The sequence below is a fragment of the Hypomesus nipponensis genome, chromosome 19 (assembly GCF_054491055.1).
Source record: "Hypomesus nipponensis isolate SF chromosome 19, ASM5449105v1, whole genome shotgun sequence".
In the NCBI taxonomy this organism is placed as follows: Eukaryota; Metazoa; Chordata; class Actinopteri; order Osmeriformes; family Osmeridae; genus Hypomesus; species Hypomesus nipponensis.
Genome location: NC_140379.1, coordinates 581625 through 602447, shown reverse-complemented (window position 1 = coordinate 602447; position 20823 = coordinate 581625). Strand labels below are relative to the sequence as shown.

The 20823-nt window shown below is 49.5% G+C and overlaps 1 protein-coding gene across 1 annotated transcript in view; it reads right to left on the bottom strand.

Moving 5' to 3' along the window:
• LOC146246472 (protein kinase C-binding protein NELL1-like) overlaps positions 1 to 20823 on the bottom strand; it is a 109261-nt gene that overhangs the window by 65887 nt on the left and 22551 nt on the right. The window contains 6 exon segments of the mRNA XM_084682886.1: positions 2882 to 2955; positions 3785 to 3887; positions 4406 to 4540; positions 6106 to 6188; positions 6882 to 6954; positions 10964 to 11060. Coding sequence (XP_084539012.1) covers positions 2882 to 2955; positions 3785 to 3887; positions 4406 to 4540; positions 6106 to 6188; positions 6882 to 6954; positions 10964 to 11060 — 565 coding nt within the window.

Below are 20823 nucleotides of genomic sequence, written 5' to 3'. Positions count from 1 at the left end.
CACACACACAGACAACTCTCTCGTTCTCTTCTTCTTCCTATATGACTCCCCCCTCCTCCCCCCTCCTCCCCCCTAAACCCTGCTTCTCCATTTGTCCATGTATATATTCATAGGGCTCTGTGTGTGGAATACAGATACTGAGGTGATGGTGTTGTAGATACTGAGGTGACGGTGTTGTAGATACTGAGGTGACGGTGTTGTAGATACTGAGGTGACGGTGTTGTAGATACTGAGGTGATGGTGTTTTAGATACTGAGGTGATGGTGTTGTAGATACTGAGGTTACGGTGTTGTAGATACTGAGGTTACGGTGTTGTAGATACTGAGGTTACGGTGTTGTAGATACTGAGGTTACGGTGTTGTAGATACTGAGGTGATGGTGTTGTAGATACTGAGGTGATGGTGTTGTAGATACTGAGGTGATGGTGTTGTAGATACTGAGGTGATGGTGTTGTAGATACTGAGGTGATGGTGTTGTAGATACTGAGGTGATGGTGTTGTAGATACTGAGGTGATGGTGTTGTAGATACTGAGGTGACGGTGTTGTAGATACTGAGGTGACGGTGTTGTAGATACTGAGGTGACGGTGTTGTAGATACTGAGGTGATGGTGTTTTAGATACTGAGGTGATGGTGTTGTAGATACTGAGGTTACGGTGTTGTAGATACTGAGGTGATGGTGTTGTAGATACTGAGGTTACGGTGTTGTAGATACTGAGGTTACGGTGTTGTAGATACTGAGGTTACGGTGTTGTAGATACTGAGGTGATGGTGTTGTAGATACTGAGGTGATGGTGTTGTAGATACTGAGGTGATGGTGTTGTAGATACTGAGGTGATGGTGTTGTAGATACTGAGGTGATGGTGTTGTAGATACTGAGGTGATGGTGTTGTAGATACTGAGGTGATGGTGTTGTAGATACTGAGGTTACGGTGTTGTAGATACTGAGGTGACGGTGTTTTATACACCAAGACTGAAGGAGCTCACTTCCTTCTACTTCCCCTCCCCTCTCCCTCCTTCCTCCCCTCCCCCTCTTTCTCCCTCCTTCCTCCTCTTCTCTCCCTCCCTCCCTCCCCCTCTCCCCCCTCCCGCCCCCTCTTGCAGAGTGGGGCTATAGAGAGTCTCAGAAGAGAAGCAGAAGGTCAGGCCAGTAATCAGCACTCAGGAGACATTTTTTGACACACACACACACACACACACACACACACGCACAAATACACAAACTCATACACACACATACACTTTTCATTCTGACCTGGTAGCCTCATACAGGATAAGTTTATCCTGAGTGGTTATCCGTAAAGCCTTGTTGTACACACACACACACACAGCTGAAGGCTCTGATGGACAGACAGCTGACAAGGCATACCTGGTGGGACCCATATCAACAGCCGTGGTGATTCAGGTAATATCAATTAAATATGATCAACTAAATATCCCTTTTTTCCTGGCTCTCTGTTTTAAAGGGTTATGGTTAGGCTCTCTGTCTGAAATAAGATCAAGCCAGTAATCAGACAAGCTGAGCTTTCTTTAAATGCTTTTCTGAAACAAACCTGTCAACCAAATGCAAGATGCAGATTCCAGGTCTGTGAGGCTAATCAAGCAGCCAGGAACTTCTGTGTTGGGATCTTCTTAACTAATTACAGTTAAAACACAAAAGAAAAATATATTTCTTAATAGCGACTCTGAAGATGTATTTATTTATTAAAGAAAGTTTCTGGTTTTCCTGCTGGAGTAATAACTGTTCCAGTGTCTCCCCAGCTCTGCCAGGGTGAAGCTAAGATCTGAAGCTTTTGTTTCTGCTTCAGACAGCTCTCCACCCGCCTCCCACCAGGGCACACCCAGGACAGACTGAACAGATTGAGTGTGTGATTGTGTGTGTCTAGGAGTGTGTGAGTGTGTGTGCGTGTGTATGCAAGTGGATGTGTGTGTGTGTGCGCGAAAAGGGGACAGGGACTAATGAGGGCTGTTGGCTAATTGAATAACTCAAGAGATCAATCCAGCATAACACACACACGCACAGCAGGAGGCATGCTGTTCTGTGTGTGTTTGAATCTGTATTCAAATTCAGCAGATCCTCTGACAATGGAGATACATCTTCAGACATCCCATAATGCTAGAGGGGTGAGGAGGAGAGGAAGTGAAGAGGAGGAGAGGAGGTGAGGAGGAGGAGGTGAGGAGAGGAAAGGAGGAGGAAGGAGAGGAGCAGGTGAGGAGGAGGAGGTGAGGAGAGGAAAGGAGGAGGCAGGAGAGGAGCAGGTGAGGAGGAGGAGGTGAGGAGAGGAAAGGAGGAGGCAGGAGAGGAGCAGGTGAGGAGGAGGAGGTGAGGAGAGGAAAGGAGGAGGCAGGAGAGGAGCAGGTGAGGAGGAGGAGGTGAGGAGAGGAAAGGAGGAGGAAGGAGAGGAGCAGGTGAGGAGGAGGAGGTGAGGAGAGGAAAGGAGGAGGAAGGAGAGGAGCAGGTGAGGAGGAGGAGGTGAGGAGAGGAAAGGAGGAGGAAGGAGAGGAGCAGGTGAGGAGGAGGAAGGAGAGGAGCAGGTGAGGAGGAGGAAGGAGAGGAGCAGGTGAGGAGGAGGAAGGAGAGGAGCAGGTGAGGAGGAGGAAGGAGAGGAGCAGGTGAGGAGGAGGAGGTGAGGAGAGGAAAGGAGGAGGAAGGAGAGGAGCAGGTGAGGAGGAGGAGGTGAGGAGAGGAAAGGAGGAGGAAGGAGAGGAGCAGGTGAGGAGGAGGAGATGAGGAGAGGAAAGGAGGAGGAAGGAGAGGAGCAGGTGAGGAGGAGGAAGGAGAGGAGCAGGTGAGGAGGAGGAAGGAGAGGAGCAGGTGAGGAGGAGGAGGTGAGGAGAGGAAAGGAGGAGGAAGGAGAGGAGCAGGTGAGGAGGAGGTGTTACCTTGCACTCTCTGCAGCTCTTGGTCAGGAGTCGCTGTCCCTCAGAGAAGGTCTGGCCCAGGTAGGAACACTTAGCTGTAGAAGACAATATGACTCAGGGCTGAGAGGAGAAGGAGGAGGAGGAGGGAGGAGAGGGAGGAGGAGGGAGAGGAGGAGGAGAAGGAGGAGGGAGAGGAGGAGGAGAAGGAGGAGGAGGAGAGGAGGAGAAGGAAGGAGAAGAGGCATCCACCATGACCCAGGCTGTGTTGGTGTTTGTGGTGAGAGACTGGTTACATGGTGCTGGGATCTCTTTCAAATCAGCTTCTGAAAAACAGTTTGAGGTTCTGAAGATCTGAATAGGTCGTTCAGTGGGAGGGAGAGGAGGAGAGGAGAGGGGGAGAGGGGGAGAGGGGGAGAGGGGGAGAGGGGGAGAGGAGAGGAGGAAAGGAGAGGAGAGGGGGAGAGAGAGGAGAGGGGGAGAGGAGGAGAGAGGGAGAGGAGGAGAGGAGGAAAGGAGAGGAGACGGGGAGAGGAGGAGAGGAGGAGAGAGGGAGAGGAGGAGAGGAGGAGAGAGGGAGAGGAGGAGAGAGGGAGAGGAGGAGAAGAGAGGAGAGGGGGAGAGAGGGAGAGGAGGACAGCGGCTCTCGTTAAGCTCTGTTTGAACATCCCAGCTTCTCCAGCGGCCTGCAGAGAGCAGATGTCTGAACAGCTACTGGAGCCACGACAGCTGTTTGAGTCATGGCCTCCCACACCTGAGACCCCAGGCCCGCCAGTGCCTGGAGAACAGAGTCTGACTGCAGATCAAGAGGATGTAGGTTTGAATCCTGGGGTGGAGGGGGCAGGGACCCGGGGGGGGCGGGGGGCCAGGGAGATCCGGGGGGCCAGGGGGGCCCGGGGGATCGTGGGGGAGGGGGGGGATACTCACGTCGGCATCGTTTACAGCAGGTCCCCTCCACATGGACAGGAAGTGAATCATCGGAGCAGTTGGTCGGAGCGCAGAACATCCTGAGACACTCCACCACACCGTTCTGTAAAGGCAGAAGGTTTACACCCAGATCTGTTTGGGGGTCTCTGTCAGAAAGGGCCAGTGCATTGAGGAAACAGAGAAGCATCCTATCCTGTGTTGTCCAGATCGGAAAGGCTGTCGAACACACAATAGCCTTCTCTAGGAAGCATCTTCAGTGGAACAACATATTCCAATCTTTAACTAACAGATGTTTCATTCAGAACATGCTGACGTTTGGAGATTGAAAGCACAGAAAGGCTGTTCTGTTGTGGGGCTAGGTGAAGGCGATCTTGCTGGTCTGTTCTGTTCTGTTGTGGGGCTAGGTGAAGGCGATCTTGCTGGTCTGTTCTGTTCTGTTGTGGGGCTAGGTGAAGGGGATCTTGCTGGTCTCACGGATCGTTTCAGATAAGACCCAAACAGTCTGGAAGCTGGGGCGTGTCGGACAAGATGACCTCCATGATGGGTCAACTCATCCAGGTCAAACAAGAGGACCTGCATGTGTGTGTGTGTGTGTGTGTGTGTGGGGCAAGGGTAACCCACCTTGCAGATACAGGTCCTACAGTGGTGTGTTTCTGTCCACAGCTCCTGGTTCCTGTACTGCTGCCCTCCAGCCTGACAGCTCCTCTCACAGTGACAGCCCTCCAGCTGGGTGAGCCTGGACTCAGCATAGTTCAGCTGCACGGGCACACACACACACACACACGCACACACACACACACATATACTTTGTTACTGTACTTAAGTAGATTTTATTTCAAGAACATATTTGAAAAAAAGGTTTAAAAACTTGTTGCATCTAAGCAAACTTTCGAAATTCCTTTTGGGGATTCTTTTTTACCCTGTCGAAACCACACTCACACTCACACCACACACACTCACACACTCACACACTCACTCACACACACACACTCACACACTCACTCACACACACACACTCACACACTCACACACTCACTCACACACTCACTCACACACTCACTCACACACTCACACACTCACTCACACACTCACACACACACACACTCACACACACTCACACACACACTCACACCACACACACATAGAAGCATGTTGCACCCCAAGCTTCGCGTCCCTGACACACAGTCAGTGGGTCTTTAGAGGTGAGCCATTATTCATCATCCACGCTGTCACCATTTGCCCCTCCCCCTCCTCCCACCTCCTCCCCTACTGCTACTGTGGTCTCTCTCTCTCTCTGTGCTACTGTGGTCTTTCTCTCTCTCTGTGTGTCAATGTGGTCTCTCTCTCTCTCTGTGTCACTGTGCTCTCTCTCTGTGTGCTACTGTGGTCTTTCTCTCTGTGTGTCACTGTGGTCTCTCTCTCTCTCTGTGTGTGTCACTGTGGTCTCTCTCTCTCTGTGCTACTGTGGTCTTTCTCTCTCTCTGTGTGTCAATGTGGTCTCTCTCTCTCTGTGTGTCACTGTGGTCTCTCTCTCTCTCTGTGTCACTGTGCTCTCTCTCTGTGTGCTACTGTGGTCTCTCTCTGTGTGCTACAGTGGTCTCTCTCTGTGTTCTACTGTGGTCTCTCTCTCTGTGTGTGTGCTACAGTGGTCTTTCTCTGTGTTCTACTGTGGTCTCTCTCTGTGTGCTACAGTGGTCTCTCTCTGTGTTCTACTGTGGTCTCTCTCTCTGTGTGTGTGCTACAGTGGTCTCTCTCTGTGTGCTACTGTGGTCTCTCTCTGTGTGCTACAGTGGTCTCTCTCTGTGTTCTACTGTGGTCTCTCTCTCTCTGTGTGTGCTACAGTGGTCTTTCTCTGTGTTTTACTGTGGTCTCTCTCTGTGTGCTACAGTGGTCTCTCTCTGTGTTCTACTGTGGTCTCTCTCTCTCTGTGTGTGCTACAGTGGTCTCTCTCTGTGTGCTACTGTGGTCTCTCTCTGTGTTCTACTGTGGTCTCTCTCTCTCTGTGTGTGCTACAGTGGTCTCTCTCTGTGTGCTACAGTGGTCTCTCTCGGTGTTCTACTGTGGTCTCTCTCTGTGTGTGTGTGCTACAGTGGTCTCTCTCTGTGTGCTACTGTGGTCTCTGTCTGTGTGCTACTGTGAGAGAGAGATGGAACGAGAAGCACAGTCCATTCATATGAACATTGTAAAGTTTCGACAACACTGCTGGGCTCCTGCCACTGTCTACAGCTCAGCGATACAGCAGCTGACTTCAGGTCAGATGACAGGTTGGAATCCCCCCTGTACGTGTGCTCAATGAACAGATGGTTTTTGTTCCTGCTCACCTTGAGCGTCATCCTGGCCAGAAGCTCCTGCAGATCCATAATGCCCTGGACCAGACTCAAGAAGTCACTGCATGTCGGGCAAGCTCACCAGGAGAAGAGAGGGGAGGAGAGGGGAGGAGACAGAGAGACAGGGAGAGAGAGAGAGAAAGAGAGAGAGAGACGGGAGAAAAAAGGAAGAAAGATAAGTCAAGTAGCACAGAGTGAGAGAGTGAGAACTCGCTTCACGTCATTAGACACCAGGTTGTTGTTATGTGTCTTGCTTTGAGAACAGACCTTTCTCTGCACCTGTTCTATGGGTCAGCTGAGCATTTTAGCACTTTTTACATAAAAACTGATCAAACAGATAGAGATAAACAAATACTGCATGTAGAAAGTACAGCAGACGGTCAGTGTCATCTCAGTGACATCTCAGCTACCAGACACAGTGGTAAGAAACAACATCTCATCTTTATAGTTGTATGTCCATAGCAGTTACACTAGCTAACATAGCTACAGTACTATCTGTCTAGCTGTTATCTAGACTAGTAAACATCTCTTCATACAGCACGTTTGCCGCAAAGGGCAACCGGAGGGAGGAATATTGAATTTGAATTATTGATATAGAAAAAGGTGAGTGTGGATGGAGAGAAGGATGAGAGGAGAGAGAAGGGAAGGAAAAGACAAATGCAGGAGACAAGGGGAGGAGAGAGGGGGAGGGAGATAGAGAGAAGGTGAGAGAGGAGGAGAGAATGAGCTTGGAACACAGATGCATGGTTCAGCAGTACTTCCTTACTTACTGCGATTTAAGTTGGGACACTGATTGATGTAGCCATTCGGAGCGAAAATGAACTTGACATCCTGTATAATACCCTGCAGAGAGAGAGAGAGAGAGAGAGAGAGACAGAGACAGAGAGAGACAGAGAGAGACAGAGATAGACAGAGACAGAGACAGAGACAGAGACAGAGAGAGAGAGAGAGAGAGAGAGAGAGAAATATTAAAAAGACACTTAGTTTCCACTAGAGAGCTCATAGTGTAACTGTTGAGTCATGGTGATCGTCATGGTGATCTGTAATCTTCTTTCTCTCCATCTATCATCCCTGAATGCATCTGCTACCTGATTCTCTACTGACACCCAGGAGACAAGCAGAGAGGCACACACAAAAACACACACACATAGTTCACTCACACACTTGAATTGTGTCATTGTGAATGCAGGTAAAGATGTTGAGAGAAAGGTCTGTGACCTCGACAGGAATCCTGACCAAGCATGCCTTCTGCTGATCAATAGATAATACCGCCTGAAGCAAGACACACACACACACACACACACACAAAGCACCCCCCTTCCATCGTAGTCTACACAGAGACAGGGGATCCTGTGTGGAGCACATTCATCATTTAAAAACAGAAGTACTAATAACTAGAAAAGGTACATTCCCTGAAGAAAATGTGTGTGTTTGCTGAAAGCAGTTGAAACTATTTTGTTTTGATGGTTTGAATAATGAAGTAGATTTTACAAAGTTGCCTAAAAAGAGTGATGAAAAGTATCTTACTTATTTCCATACATTTAAAAGGGTTAAAAGTATTAAAAAATTAAAGACTGAGAAACAGAAAAATGTTTTAAGTTAATAAAATTGACCAATTTTAGAGATTAAGATGTATATTGCATTACAGTTATCGATATCATAGCAGACAAAAGTATGTCAGCAGTATTAAGGTGATAAAGAGCTGCTCTGAAACCAGAATGGTGAGACAGTGTTAAAGGTATAGCTGTCATTGTTATGCATTGCAATCTTTTGTAACGGTTGAAAAAGGAGAAAAATGAGTGATAAAAAGGATCTCTTATTTAATTTCATAAATGTTAAAGCGTTACGTAAGGGCTCAATGCTCTTAAGACAGTCCCCCCCCATCACCCTGTGTGACTCCCCAGTCAACACTGTGGAGTCCTTCCGCTTCCTGGGCACTATCCTCTCCCAGGACCTCAAGTGGGAACTGAACATCAGCTCCCTCACCAAGAAAGCACAACAGAGGATGTACTTCCTTTGGCAGCTGAAGAAATTCAACCTGCCAAAGACAATGATGGTGCACTTCTACACAGCCATCATTGAGTCCATCCTCACCTCCTCCATCACCATCTGGTAAGCTGCTGCCACTGCCACCTCGAGGACCCTGAGGCGAGCAAGGAAGATTGTGGCCGACTCCTCCCACCCTAGACACTCTCTGTTTCAGTCACTCCCCTCCGGCAGAAGGCTGCGGTCCATCAGGACCAAAACCTCACGTCACAAGAACAGTTTCTTCCCCCTCCACTGCTGGCCTCTTCAACAAGGCCAAGGACTCACACTGACTTGAACACTTATCACTTTCTGCACAAGACAACTTGCCGTATTGCACTATGTTGCCCTATTTGTACTATAGCCATTTTATATTTGATTTCATTCTAAATCTTTTACATTTGTAGCCCCTTAGTATAAGTTAGCATTGAACAGTTCTCATTTGAGATTCTTATCTGTTGAATGTGTGCCCCTTCCTGCCACAGTACTGTCCTTGGCTGTGTGATGTTTCTTGGTGAATAAAACACGTTCTGATTCTGAAAAGTATTAAAGATCGAAAGATGTAGAAACAGAAAAAAGTTTGAACAGTGTTTCTAGCTCTCTAGTTAGATATGTCAGGTGGCTGAGCGGTTAGGTAATCGGGATAGTAATCAGAAGGTTGCTGGTTTGATTTCCCGGCCATGCCAAATGACATTGTGTCCTTGGGCAAGGCACTTCACCCCTACTTGCCTCGGGGGGAATGTCCCTGTACTCACTGTAAGTCACTCTTGATAAGGGTGTCTGCTAAATGTGAAATGTGAAAATAGTGACTGAGAGCGTTGGCCAAACGGATTGGTTTCTTGTAACGTGGCAACCATTGGTCATTGTCAACATTTCTAACATAGAATCTAGGTTTCATAGATTCATATATACATATATATATAAATATATATATATGTGTGTGTGTGTGTTTATATATATATATATGTGTGTATGTGTATCTATTTACTTATTCATGTATTTTTCTACCGTGTGTGTCTCTCTGTGAGTGTATGAAATATAAGTATATATAAGGACATGAATATATATTGCTGAATATTTCTGTAATTCTACCGTTGCTTTGGCAATATGAACAATTGTTGTTTTCATGCAATAAAGCCCTTTGAACTAAACTGAACTGAGAGAGAGAGGGAATGGCAGGGAAAGAGAACGAGAGAAGAAGGGAGGGAGAGAGGGAGAGAGAGAGGGAGAGAGAGACAGACAGAGACAGAGACAGAGAGAGACAGAGACAGAGACAGAGAGAGAGAGAGAGAGAGAGAGAGAGACAGAGAGAGAGAGAGAGAGAGAGAGAGAGAGAGAGAGAGAGAGAGCGAGAGAGAGAGAGAGAGAGAGAGAGAGAGAGAGAGAGAGAGAGAGAGAGAGAGAGCGAGCGAGCGAGCAAGTTGTTATAACCTTTCTGTATATTAACATGCATTTATGTGTTACTGTTACTCTTACTATGCTACTGTTATATTGTACTGCCATATTATTATTGTTATACTCTTTGTAAATGCTAAATACATATGTTAAAATTTCATTTCAATAGGGACTGCTATGGCAATACTGCTCAACCCGAACTGTCATGCCAATAAAGCATTCTGAACTGAATTGAACTGAGAGAGAGAGAGAGAGAGACAGTGAATAAGAGAGAGAGGGGTAAACAACACTGTCTGCTGGGAAGAAGGAAACAAACGGCACAAACTCCCAGACATGTTAGAGTTTCTAGTGTTTAAAATGTGTGTGTGCATGAGAATGTGTGTGTGTGTCTCAGACAGCCAGGTGCAGAGGAGAGCCAGACAAGTGTGTATAGTGAACTAGGTGATAGAAAGCTGTCTTTAAACACCAGAGCTTCTCTGCTACAGAAACACAGGAAGGGAGCGGGGGAAACAAACAGAGGGAGAGAGAGGGAGAGAGGGAGAGAGACTGTGAGTGTGTGTGAGGGAGAGAGAGGGGAGAGAGACTGTGTGAGGGAGAGAGAGGGAGAGAGAGAGAGACTGTGTGAGGGAGAGAGAGGGGAGAGAGACTGTGTGAGGGAGAGAGAGGGGAGAGAGAGAGAGACTGTGTGAGGGAGAGAGAGGGAGAGAGGGAGAGAGACTGTGTGAGAGAGAGAGACTGTGTGAGGGAGAGAGACTGTGTGAGGGAGAGAGACTGTGTGAGGGAGAGAGACTGTGTGAGGGAGAGAGAGGGAGAGAGGGAGAGAGAGAGAGGGAGAGAGAGGGAGAGAGGGAGAGAGACTGTGTGAGGGAGAGAGAGGGGAGAGAGGGGAGAGAGACTGTGTGAGGGAGAGAGAGGGAGAGAGGGAGAGAGACTGTGTGAGGGAGAGAGAGGGAGAGAGGGAGAGAGACTGTGTGAGAGAGAGAGACTGTGTGAGGGAGAGAGAGGGGAGAGAGGGAGAGAGACTGTGTGAGGGAGAGAGAGGGAGAGAGAGGGGAGAGAGACTGTGTGAGAGAGAGAGAGAGAGAGAGAGAGAGAGAGGGAGAGAAGGGGAGAGGGGAGAGACTGTGTGAGAGAGAGAGACTGTGTGAGGGAGAGAGAGGGGAGAGAGAGGGAGAGAGACTGTGTGAGGGAGAGAGACTGTGTGAGGGAGAGAGAGGGAGAGAGACTGTGTGAGGGAGAGAGAGGGAGAGAGGGAGAGAGACTGTGTGAGGGAGAGAGACTGTGTGAGGGAGAGAGACTGTGTGAGGGAGTGTGTGTGTGTGTGTGTGTGTGTGTGTGAGGGTGTGAATGTGTGTGTGAGGGTGTGAATGTGTGTGTGTGTGTGTGTGTGTGTGAGTGTGTGTGAGTGTGTGTGTGTGAGTGTGTGTCTAACCTTGAAGAGGCCGTGCTTGTGGCTGTGCTGGCCCAGCCAGACTCCGCTGCCCGCGGTGAGGTCCATCTGGGGGGGGTCGATCACACGCTCGTAGATCCTGGAGACACATAGGACACACCCAGTTACACACACACACACACACACAGGAGGAGGTTGGGTAGTGGGGTGGGGAGATGAGGTAGTGGGGGGGGAGATGAGGTAGTGGGGTGAGGAGAGGAGGTAGTGGGGGGGGAGATGAGGTAGTGGGGTGGGGAGAGGAGGTAGTGGGGGGTGAGATGAGGTAGTGGGGTGGGGAGATGAGGTAGTGGGGTGGGGAGAGGAGGTAGTGGGGGGGAGATGAGGTAGTGGGGTGGGGAGGTAGTGGGGGGGTGTAACAGGGCCAGGAGGGATCTGCTCATCCATAACCTGTAAAATGGGGCACTGCTCTATTTTCACCTCTCTCCTCTTAACCTTTAGAAACACAGAGAGATGGAGGAGGAAGGGAGGAAGAGGGAGAGAGTTATTCCATCTCTACACTGTGGAGTCAGACCTAGTGGACCAGCTCCTAGCCTCCCAGTTGGACGCCCATACACACACACACGAACAGTCCAGGCTGAGATGCACTAGAGACACAGTATGAAAGGTAGTGTCTCTGGAACAGGCAGTTAACATATCTGAAACTCCTCTCAAACAAGTCTTTCATCTCCAGCAGGGAGAATAACATTTAGTTCTCTGGCATCCCTCGTCCGCCTTCAAAGGCGAGATCTCAATCAGGGTCTTGATTGCCCTCTCAGGAGGAGGCTGCCCTGTGAGGAGGAGGCTGCCCTGTGAGGAGGAGGCTGCCCTGTGAGGAGGAGGCTGCCCTGTGAGGAGGAGGCTGCCCTGTGAGGAGGAGGCTGCCCTCTCAGGAGGACCTGGGAAGAAACCGCTCTCTCACGGCTAGGGGACTGGGACATGGTGCAGATCTGGGGTTGATAGGTGAGGCCAAATCACAGGCCGTCATCATGGTTTATGATAATAAATGAGAGCTGATTGGCTGGAGTTTAACATGGAGTTATAACAGAGTTAGGGTTTAGCTAGTTAGTTAACCCTAACCCTTGTTAACAGAGTTAGGGTTTAGCTAGTTAGTTAACCCTAACCCTTGTTAACAGAGTTAGGGTTTAGCTAGTTAGTTAACCCTAACCCTTGTTAACAGAGTTAGGGTTTAGCTAGTTAGTTAACCCTAACCCTTGTTAACAGAGTTAGGGTTTAGCTAGTTAGTTAACCCTAACCCTTGTTAACAGAGTTAGGGTTTAGCTAGTTAGTTAACCCTAACCCTTGTTAACAGAGTTAGGGTTTAGCTAGTTAGTTAACCCCAACCCTTGTTAACAGAGCAGAAACAGGGCATCTACCAGGGGGGAGTTTGACTCAGGGGCAGAAAAGTTGCAGGTTCAAATCCCTCCTCATTTGTTGACTTGGACAGAACTATTCATAATCCATTAACTAAAAACATGATTATGGTCAATCTTAGTCACAGCAGCCCAGCCTGCTGTCCAGAGGTTAGGGGCATGGCAGGCTTCCTGGAAGATGGCACACTACTTCCTGTACATCACACACCTCTTCATCGGAGGCTAATGCCTACAGTCTACACTTGTAAATACATACAAGATAGAAATCAGATATGTTGATTCTTGCCCAAGCAGACAAAATGCACTGAGAGCTAAACAGTGATTATCTCCTTCAAGTTCTGCTGCACTGGAACCTGCTCCCTGTGATTACCCCTCAATCTGTAGGAGTCAACTTCGAGTTCTACAGCGTCTATTCAGCCTCTCCTTTTACAGCCTCTATTTCTACAGCCTCTATTCAGCCTCTAGATCTACAGCCTCTATTCAGCCTCTAGTTCTACAACCTCTATTCAGCCTCTAGTAATACAGCCTCTATTCAGCCTCTAGTTCTACAGCCTCTATCCAGCCTCTAGTTCTACAGCCTCTATCCAGCCTCTAGTTCTACAGCCTCTATCCAGCTGGCCTCCCCTGGTACAGCAGCCTCAGCCATCATCCTGGGAATCCCACAGTAACCTTCAGTTCTGTCTTCAAACACACCTTCAGTTGCTCCATCGCACTGAGCGGAGCTGAGAAACCAGGAAGTCAACTGTGGATGTCTGAGCCAATCAGCCCTGTTATGCAAATGACATGACAAAGACACAGGCATTGATTGCGAACTGAGCTATCCATGAGCTCATTACATGTCCTTAAAATTCACCATTATTAGCTCAAAAACACCCATATAATAGTTCACATAATTCATCCAGAGCTACGACCTAGCAAACTGTTAGAAATGGACCTCAGAATGTGTCTGGTGAATACATTCGTACAGGATGTTCATTCAACAACGAGAGTGTCTTCTTCACCAGACACCTGAGGACCATCTTCTCAGACGACCAGGAGGGAAATTTTCACTAAAACTGGAGCACATCTCATTAGGAAGGAGTATGTATCATGTTTAATGGATGAAATGACCCAAATGCCTTCCTCTCTGTGGTGGTGTAGTGGAAGGGGGCTTGCAGCTCCCTGTGCATCTGAAGACATCATCTGGCTTTGTCACAATATTCCCCCTGGACCTACAGGCTGCTCCAACCCTGTCAGACATCTTTAATTACTTCACCCCAACAATGACCTTATCAGCTGAGATAAGCTCCTGGCCTGCTCTGATAAGAAGCAGATTCGACACCGTGAGACATAGCTGACAACATATGCAGTGAATAAGGTGGAGTTAGAGAGCGTGTGTGTGTCTACAATGAGTGTGTGTGTGTGTGTCTACAGCCCTGGTTACAACTGCCACATTTAGGCTGGGGGGCAGGCGGGGGAAGCTGGGGGGAGGCTGGGAGAGACCAGGGGGGAGGCTGGGGGAGACTAGGGGGGAGGCCGGAGGAGACCAGGGGGGAGGCGGGGGGAGACCAGGGGGGAGGCGGGGGGAGACCAGGGGGGAGGCCGGAGGAGACCAGGGGGGAGGCCGGAGGAGACCAGGGGGGAGGCTGGGGGAGACCAGGGGGGAGGCCGGAGGAGACCAGGGGGGAGGCTGGGGAAGACCAGGGGGGAGGCGGGGGGAGACTAGGGGGGAGGCGGGGGGAGACCAGGGGGAGGCTGGGGTGAGGCGTGCATACAGATGGCTGTTTTACATGATGTCATGTAACACTGGTTCATGGTGTCCTGTTACACTGGTTCAATGGTGTCATGTTACACTGGTTCCATGGTGTCATGTTACACTGGTTCCAGTTCACTCAGGAACACTTGTACCGGGCCAGGACAGTAATTAGGGATTTGAAAAACAGTTTTACTGAAGTCATGATGAGGTCCTTATATTTCTGGAATTGAAAAAGACTAAGCCTACACTTGATCACCTTTATTGATCCTCCTGACCACTGTCACCTGACCACTGACACCTGACCTGGAAGCCCCTCCAATCAATCAGCTGTCATAAAGAACACCTTCCACACGCCCAGGGGAGTCCCACACGCTCTGCAGAGGTCCTCTGGTGTTCGTCAATACTCACCCCCTCCCCCCTGCCTCCCCCTGCCTCCCCCCTGCCTCCTCCCTGCCTCCCCCCTGCCTCCCCCCTGCCTCCTCCCTGCCTCCCCCCCTGCCTCCCCCCCTGCCTCCCCCCCTGCCTCCCCCCTGCCTCCCCCCCTGCCTCCCCCCTGCCTCCCTTACCACCGGGCCATGCACAGCACCATGGGCGAAATCAATGTCTGAAAAGGGTTTACATTTAACATTCATTGACATTTTTAGTTTTCCTTCATTAAGCTCTATGTTCCAGGAGAGTAATGATCAGCTGTGAGGCTGGAGAGCAGGGCACAGGGCCTAGTATTGATCCTGCAGTGGGAGCTCTGCTGGAACAGTGGCATTGATCGCAGACTGGAGGCTCTCAGGTCGTATTATTCTACAGCTGGTGTTGTGTGTCAGAGGCTACCTGACCAACCACACGCTCAGACCAACCACACGCTCAGACCAACCACACGCTCAGACCAACCACACGCTCTGACCAACCACACGCTCTGACCAACCACACGCTCAGACCAACCACACGCTCTGACCAACCACACGCTCTGACCAACCACATGCTTTGACCAACCACACGCTCTGACCAACCACACGCTCTGACCAACCACACGCTCTGACCAACCACACGCTCTGACCAACCACATGCTTTGACCAACCACACGCTCTGACCAACCACACGCTCTGACCAACCACACGCTCTGACCAACCACACGCTCTGACCAAGCACATGCTCTGACCAACCACACGCTTTGACCAACCACACGCTCTGACCAACCACACGCTTTGACCAACCACACGCTCCGACACGATGCCTCTTCCCAAACAGCCTCCCATCCAAATATGGAAAGGGTTTCCCACACACAGACTACCTTGTGGCGATGCGCCACATAATCAACACCGGCCGCCACATATTGCGTTTCATTATTATTATTTTTTTAACGCTATTTAAAACATGCAGCGTATTTGTTCAGCTGCATTTCCTTTCCCTGCTCTCCCTCCGTCTCTCTGTCCCTCACACATCTCTTTGTCTCACACTCTCTCACACACACACACACACACACATTAAAAAGTGATATAACAAATATTTTATATTCTCAATACAATGTTGTCAGTGTGTTAATGTTGGAGTCCCGACCCGACCCTTAGCAAACAAGTGATTGCGCCTTCTTTAGAAAGTTAACTAGTCGCAAGTTTGCAGTAAAATGCAGTTGGGTTGTCGAGATCAAAACACTATATGTAGCAGCTGTGAATCAAATGATCTTATTATAAATAGTTATGTTATTTTTTTTACTCTTACACTGAATGTTTGCTGCTTCAATCAAGATGAGTATTGAAAAGTATTTTCCGCGACAGAAAAAGGCACGTGTTGATGATGAGTTCCAGCATGAACCGGAGGTATCGGTCTGAAACAGAGGTGAATAGTCTGACCACATTAGTTATGTCATTAATTTGTTTACAATATTTTCAGGCTTCAACCAGTGCTGCTCAAGCAGAAATACAGGGTCAGGAGATAGATTCTATGGGCATTGGGTATGTGGATTTTGTGAAGGTGTGAATCATTTTTGATTAATATTTAATATAATAAAGTTCTGTGTAACAAATTGTTAACTAATTTGGGAGGGAGGGGAATACAGACATACAATTTCAATCAATTCTAAAAAGCAAAGCAGCAAGACTCTGAAAAAGGTCAGGTCTGGTCATCACAAGGGAGAGGCAGGAGAGACAGGATACACACCTTGCAGACATCTATCCCCAACACCTCTCCCTCCATCACCTGATCACCACACCTCTCCCTCCATCATCACCACACCTCTCCCTCCATCACCTGATCACCACACCTCTCCCTCCATCACCACCACACCTCTCCCTCCATCACCTGATCACCACACCTCTCCCTCCATCACCACCACACCTCTCCCTCCATCACCTGATCACCACACCTCTCCCTCCATCACCTGATCACCACACCTCTCCCTCCATCACCTGATCACCACACCTCTCCCTCCATCACCACCACACCTCTCCCTCCATCACCACCACACCTCTCCCTCCATCACCACCACACCTCTCCCTCCATCACCACCACACCTCTCCCTCCATCATCACACCATGAAACAGGCCATACTGTCCTGTATAGCTGTGGGCCGTGACATGGAGATAAGAAGAGGAAAGCAGGAGCAGATCCAGACACGAGACAGAAAGGCATGTCCACATGCTGTTACTGCATCTGCTGGAGGGATTCTGACGCAACCAGGAGCAGCATAAGCACCTTCTCAAACACACACACACACACACACACCTACACACAAACACCTACACACACACGCTTACAAGCATGGCTGCACGCACACACACACACACCAAGCAGCGTGCACACACTCTCATGCATAAACACCCTCACATACTCACACACACACACCAAAGTCCCCATGGATGTATAAGGAACACTGGGATCAAGCTTTCACTTGGCAGCTTTGAGACATTGATACATTAGTTAAGCTAAGACACATTAGAGGTATTTAGAGGCTTTATAGGTTCACAAAAGCCAACAATCCAATGTGTACTTTCACTGATAAAAAAGAACTCATGGACTCCATATTGAGCAGTCTGGGTTAATTATGCTTCTGGATATTATTTAGCTGGATAAATCATTGAACCCTGCCATTGATTACTGTGATAAACCCCCCCACACACACATACAGACACACACACATACAGACACACACACATACAGACACACACACTCCCAGTCACACACTCTGTCAGAGGAATGTGCATGGCTCAACCCATCATGGGACAGATCCACCACAGAGATTTAGGGACTATGGGCCGTGACAATGACAGCCCAGGTTTAGGTGGCATCTGTCAGGTCAGGCATTCAGCGCCACAACCACCCACAGTCCTGCCTTATGGTTCAGAATACTTAATTAAACACAATAAAAACACAGTCTCTTTCTTTATAAATCAACTGGCATATCCTCTGCCCCTCTTCCCTCCCTTCCACCCGCCAGAACCCACCCCAATCTCACTCTTCACCTCGCTCTTTCTTACACACAGTCCTCTTAATCATCCTCCACTCACAATCAAAAAAGAGAGAGCGTGGAAGAAGTGGAGAGAAAGAAAGAAAACAGAGTTCGGCTGAACAAGAGATAAAGAGAGGATGTCGATTCTGAGATGGAAGAGAGCATAGGAGAGAGGGGGGGGGAGAGAGAGAGAGGGGGGGGAGAGAGAGAGGGGGGGAGAGAGAGGGGGGGGGGAGAGAGAGGGGGGGGGGAGAGAGAGGGGGGGGGAGAGAGAGAGGGGGGGGGGAGAGAGAGAGGGGGGGGAGAGAGAGAGGGGAGAGAGAGGGGGAGAGAGAGGGGGGGGAGAGAGAGAGGGGGGGGAGAGAGAGGGGGGGGGGGAGAGAGAGGAGGGGGGGGAGAGAGGGGGGGAGAGAGAGGGGGGGGAGAGAGAGAGGGGGGGGGAGAGAGAGGGGGGGGGAGAGAGAGAGGGGGGGAGAGAGAGGGGGGGGAGAGAGAGGGGGGGGAGAGAGGGGGGGGGGAGAGAGAGGGGGGGAGAGAGAGGGAGGGGGAGGGAGAGGGGAGAGAGAGGGGGGGGGGAGAGAGAGGGGGGGGAGAGAGGCTGGTACGAGGCCTGGTTGTACCAACGGCCCTCAGGGAACAAGTCAACAGCAACAGGAAAGCAGCGCCTTTCAACTCAGTTCTGCTTGAAGGTTAGCCTTCATATCACATCTGAAGATTACACAGAGGCCACGCAACACTGGAGGATCAGGAAGAGGCTGAGCTGAGTGTGTGTCTGTGTGTGTGTGTGTGTGTGTGTCTGTGTCAGTGTGTGTGTGTGTGTGTGTGTGTCAGTGTGTGTGTGTGTGTGTGTGTGTCTGTGTGTGTCTGTGTAGATGCTGCGAAAACAATGGGTGTTTGTGTTAGAAGCTGCCTCTACCTAATCACCTGACCACCTACTCACCTGACTTCCTAATCAGCTAGTCACTTAACCACCTGTCCAGCTAGTCACTTAGCCAACTAGTTAACTAGCCAGCTAGTTACCAAACCACTTAGCCAGCTAACCACCTAACCATCTGGTCAGTTAACCACCTAGTCGGCTAACCACGTAGCCAGCACTGAGGTGACCGTGTCAGGTGTGAGTATACCAGGAGGAGGACCCATTCTGGCATCAGAGAGCTCACACAGTGAGAGTGCAGTGTGGCCGATGGCTCTACGGCGATTAGCTCCACTGATCCGCCAGGACAAAGGATCCGCTGGTGCCGGAGAATACGACTGCCGCCCGCGACAAGAGGAATACGCGGAAATTAAATTTGTGAAGATTAATTATATCCCTTAATTAGCGCCAGATGACCTTTTCTGGGCGGGTGGATTTGCTGCTTCATTCTTACTTTTACAGTACGAACACATAACACACATTGACCCCCACACACAGACTCACATGCACAGTCAAGCCCTACACACATTTACCTGGCAGGTAATCAGTGAAGAAGCTGCAGAGACGTTCTAATTCTGTGGTTTTGAGTGTTCAGGAGGAGTCTCTTGGTGTTATGAGGCACTAGACACCTTCCTTGGAAGTCATTCATGTGTAAATACTGTAGCTCCCTGTACAATTTATCAAAGAACATTGTGCAAGTAAATCTACATTATCCCACGGATTAAAAAAAGAACCACAGAGAGAGAGAGAGAGAGAGAGAGAGAGAGAGAGAGAGAGAGAGAGAGAGAGAGAGAGAGAGAGAGAGAGAGAGAGTGAGTGAGTGAGTGAGTGAGTGAGTGAGTGAGTGAGTGAGTGAGTGAGTGAGTGAGTGAGTGAGTGAGTGAGAGTGAGTGAGAGAGTGAGAGATGGAAAAGACAGTTTGTATGAGACAGAGAAGCGGAAAGAGGGAGACAGAAGGAGGGAGAGAGAAGAGGACAGAGGGGGAGAAGGAGAGACAGAGGGAGAGCAAACCAGACAAAAGCCAGTGATAAACAGAGTAATGGAGAGCTCTACCTCAGAGCCTCTCTCCAGATTGTCCTGCTGCTTTGACACAGAAGAAGACTGCCCTGTTTCAGTGATTGCAGTTCACAGAGAGTGCTCTGAGTCAGAACTTTGTAATTCCACAATTCATAACTCTCTCACACATTCTTGCTCTGTGTGATGCACTATCACAGGACATGACCAACAAACCCTGACACTCATACACACTCATTGATTGGAAAAGTATGGCAATATAGTCTCGGTATGATTATGGGAAATTACATGTGCACTCAACGCTGGAAGCAATGTAATTTTCTGAAATAAACTCATTTTCAAGCCTCGTATCTTGTGCAACATCCTCATCTTCTGCAGGGTAGACTCACGGACAGACTCACGGACAGACACACGGACAGACACACTGACAGACACATGACAGGCGGTCTCCAGGAGGACTCAGGGAGCAGATTGATAAGAGGCGTCCGTCCTGACCCATCACACCTGATAATCCAGACCCATCACACCTGATAATCCAGACCCATCACACTTGATAATCCTAACCTATCAAATGTAATAATCTAGACCCATGACACTTGATAATCCAGACCCATCACACTTGATAATCCAGACCACACTTGATAATCCAGACCCATCACACTTGATAATTCTAACCTATCAAATGTAATAATCCAGACCCATCACACTTGATAATCCAGACCCATCACACCTGGTCAGTAGCTGCTCTACCAGCTACTGACAAGCTACTGACCAAAAAAGCAGATTAAGCAGGAATAAATAGAGCTCCAAACTATATTACAGGACAGGCAAAAAAGGGAGGGGAGGGAGAGGAGAGGAGGGAGAGGAGGAGGAGATGAGGAGGAAAGGAGAGGAAGAAGAGAGGAGAGGGAGAGGGAGAGGTAGGAGGAGGAGGAGGAGAGGAGGAGGAGACAGGAGGAAAGGCGGAGAGGGAGAGAGAGGAGATGGATAGACAGAAGGGGAGGAGAAGAGGGTGGAGAGGGAGAGACAGGAGGAGAGGGAGAGAGGAGATGGAGAGACAGAAGGGGAGGAGAAGAGGGTGGAGAGGGAGAGACAGGAGGAGAGGAGGAGAGGAGATGGAGAGACAGAAGGGGAGGAGAAGAGGGTGGAGAGGGAGAGACAGGAGGAGAGGAGGAGAGGGAGAGAGGAGATGGAGAGACAGAAGGGGAGGAGAAGAGGGTGGAGATGGAGAGACAGAAGGGGAGGAGAAGAGGGTGGAGAGGGAGAGACAGGAGAGGAGGGTGGAGAAGAGGAGATGAGATTTGTGTCTGAATATCTGCAGGAAGGACTACTGTCTGGTTACTGACAGAGTAGTTAGAGGCTGTCACTACTCAAGTGTCTGTGTGTGTGTCT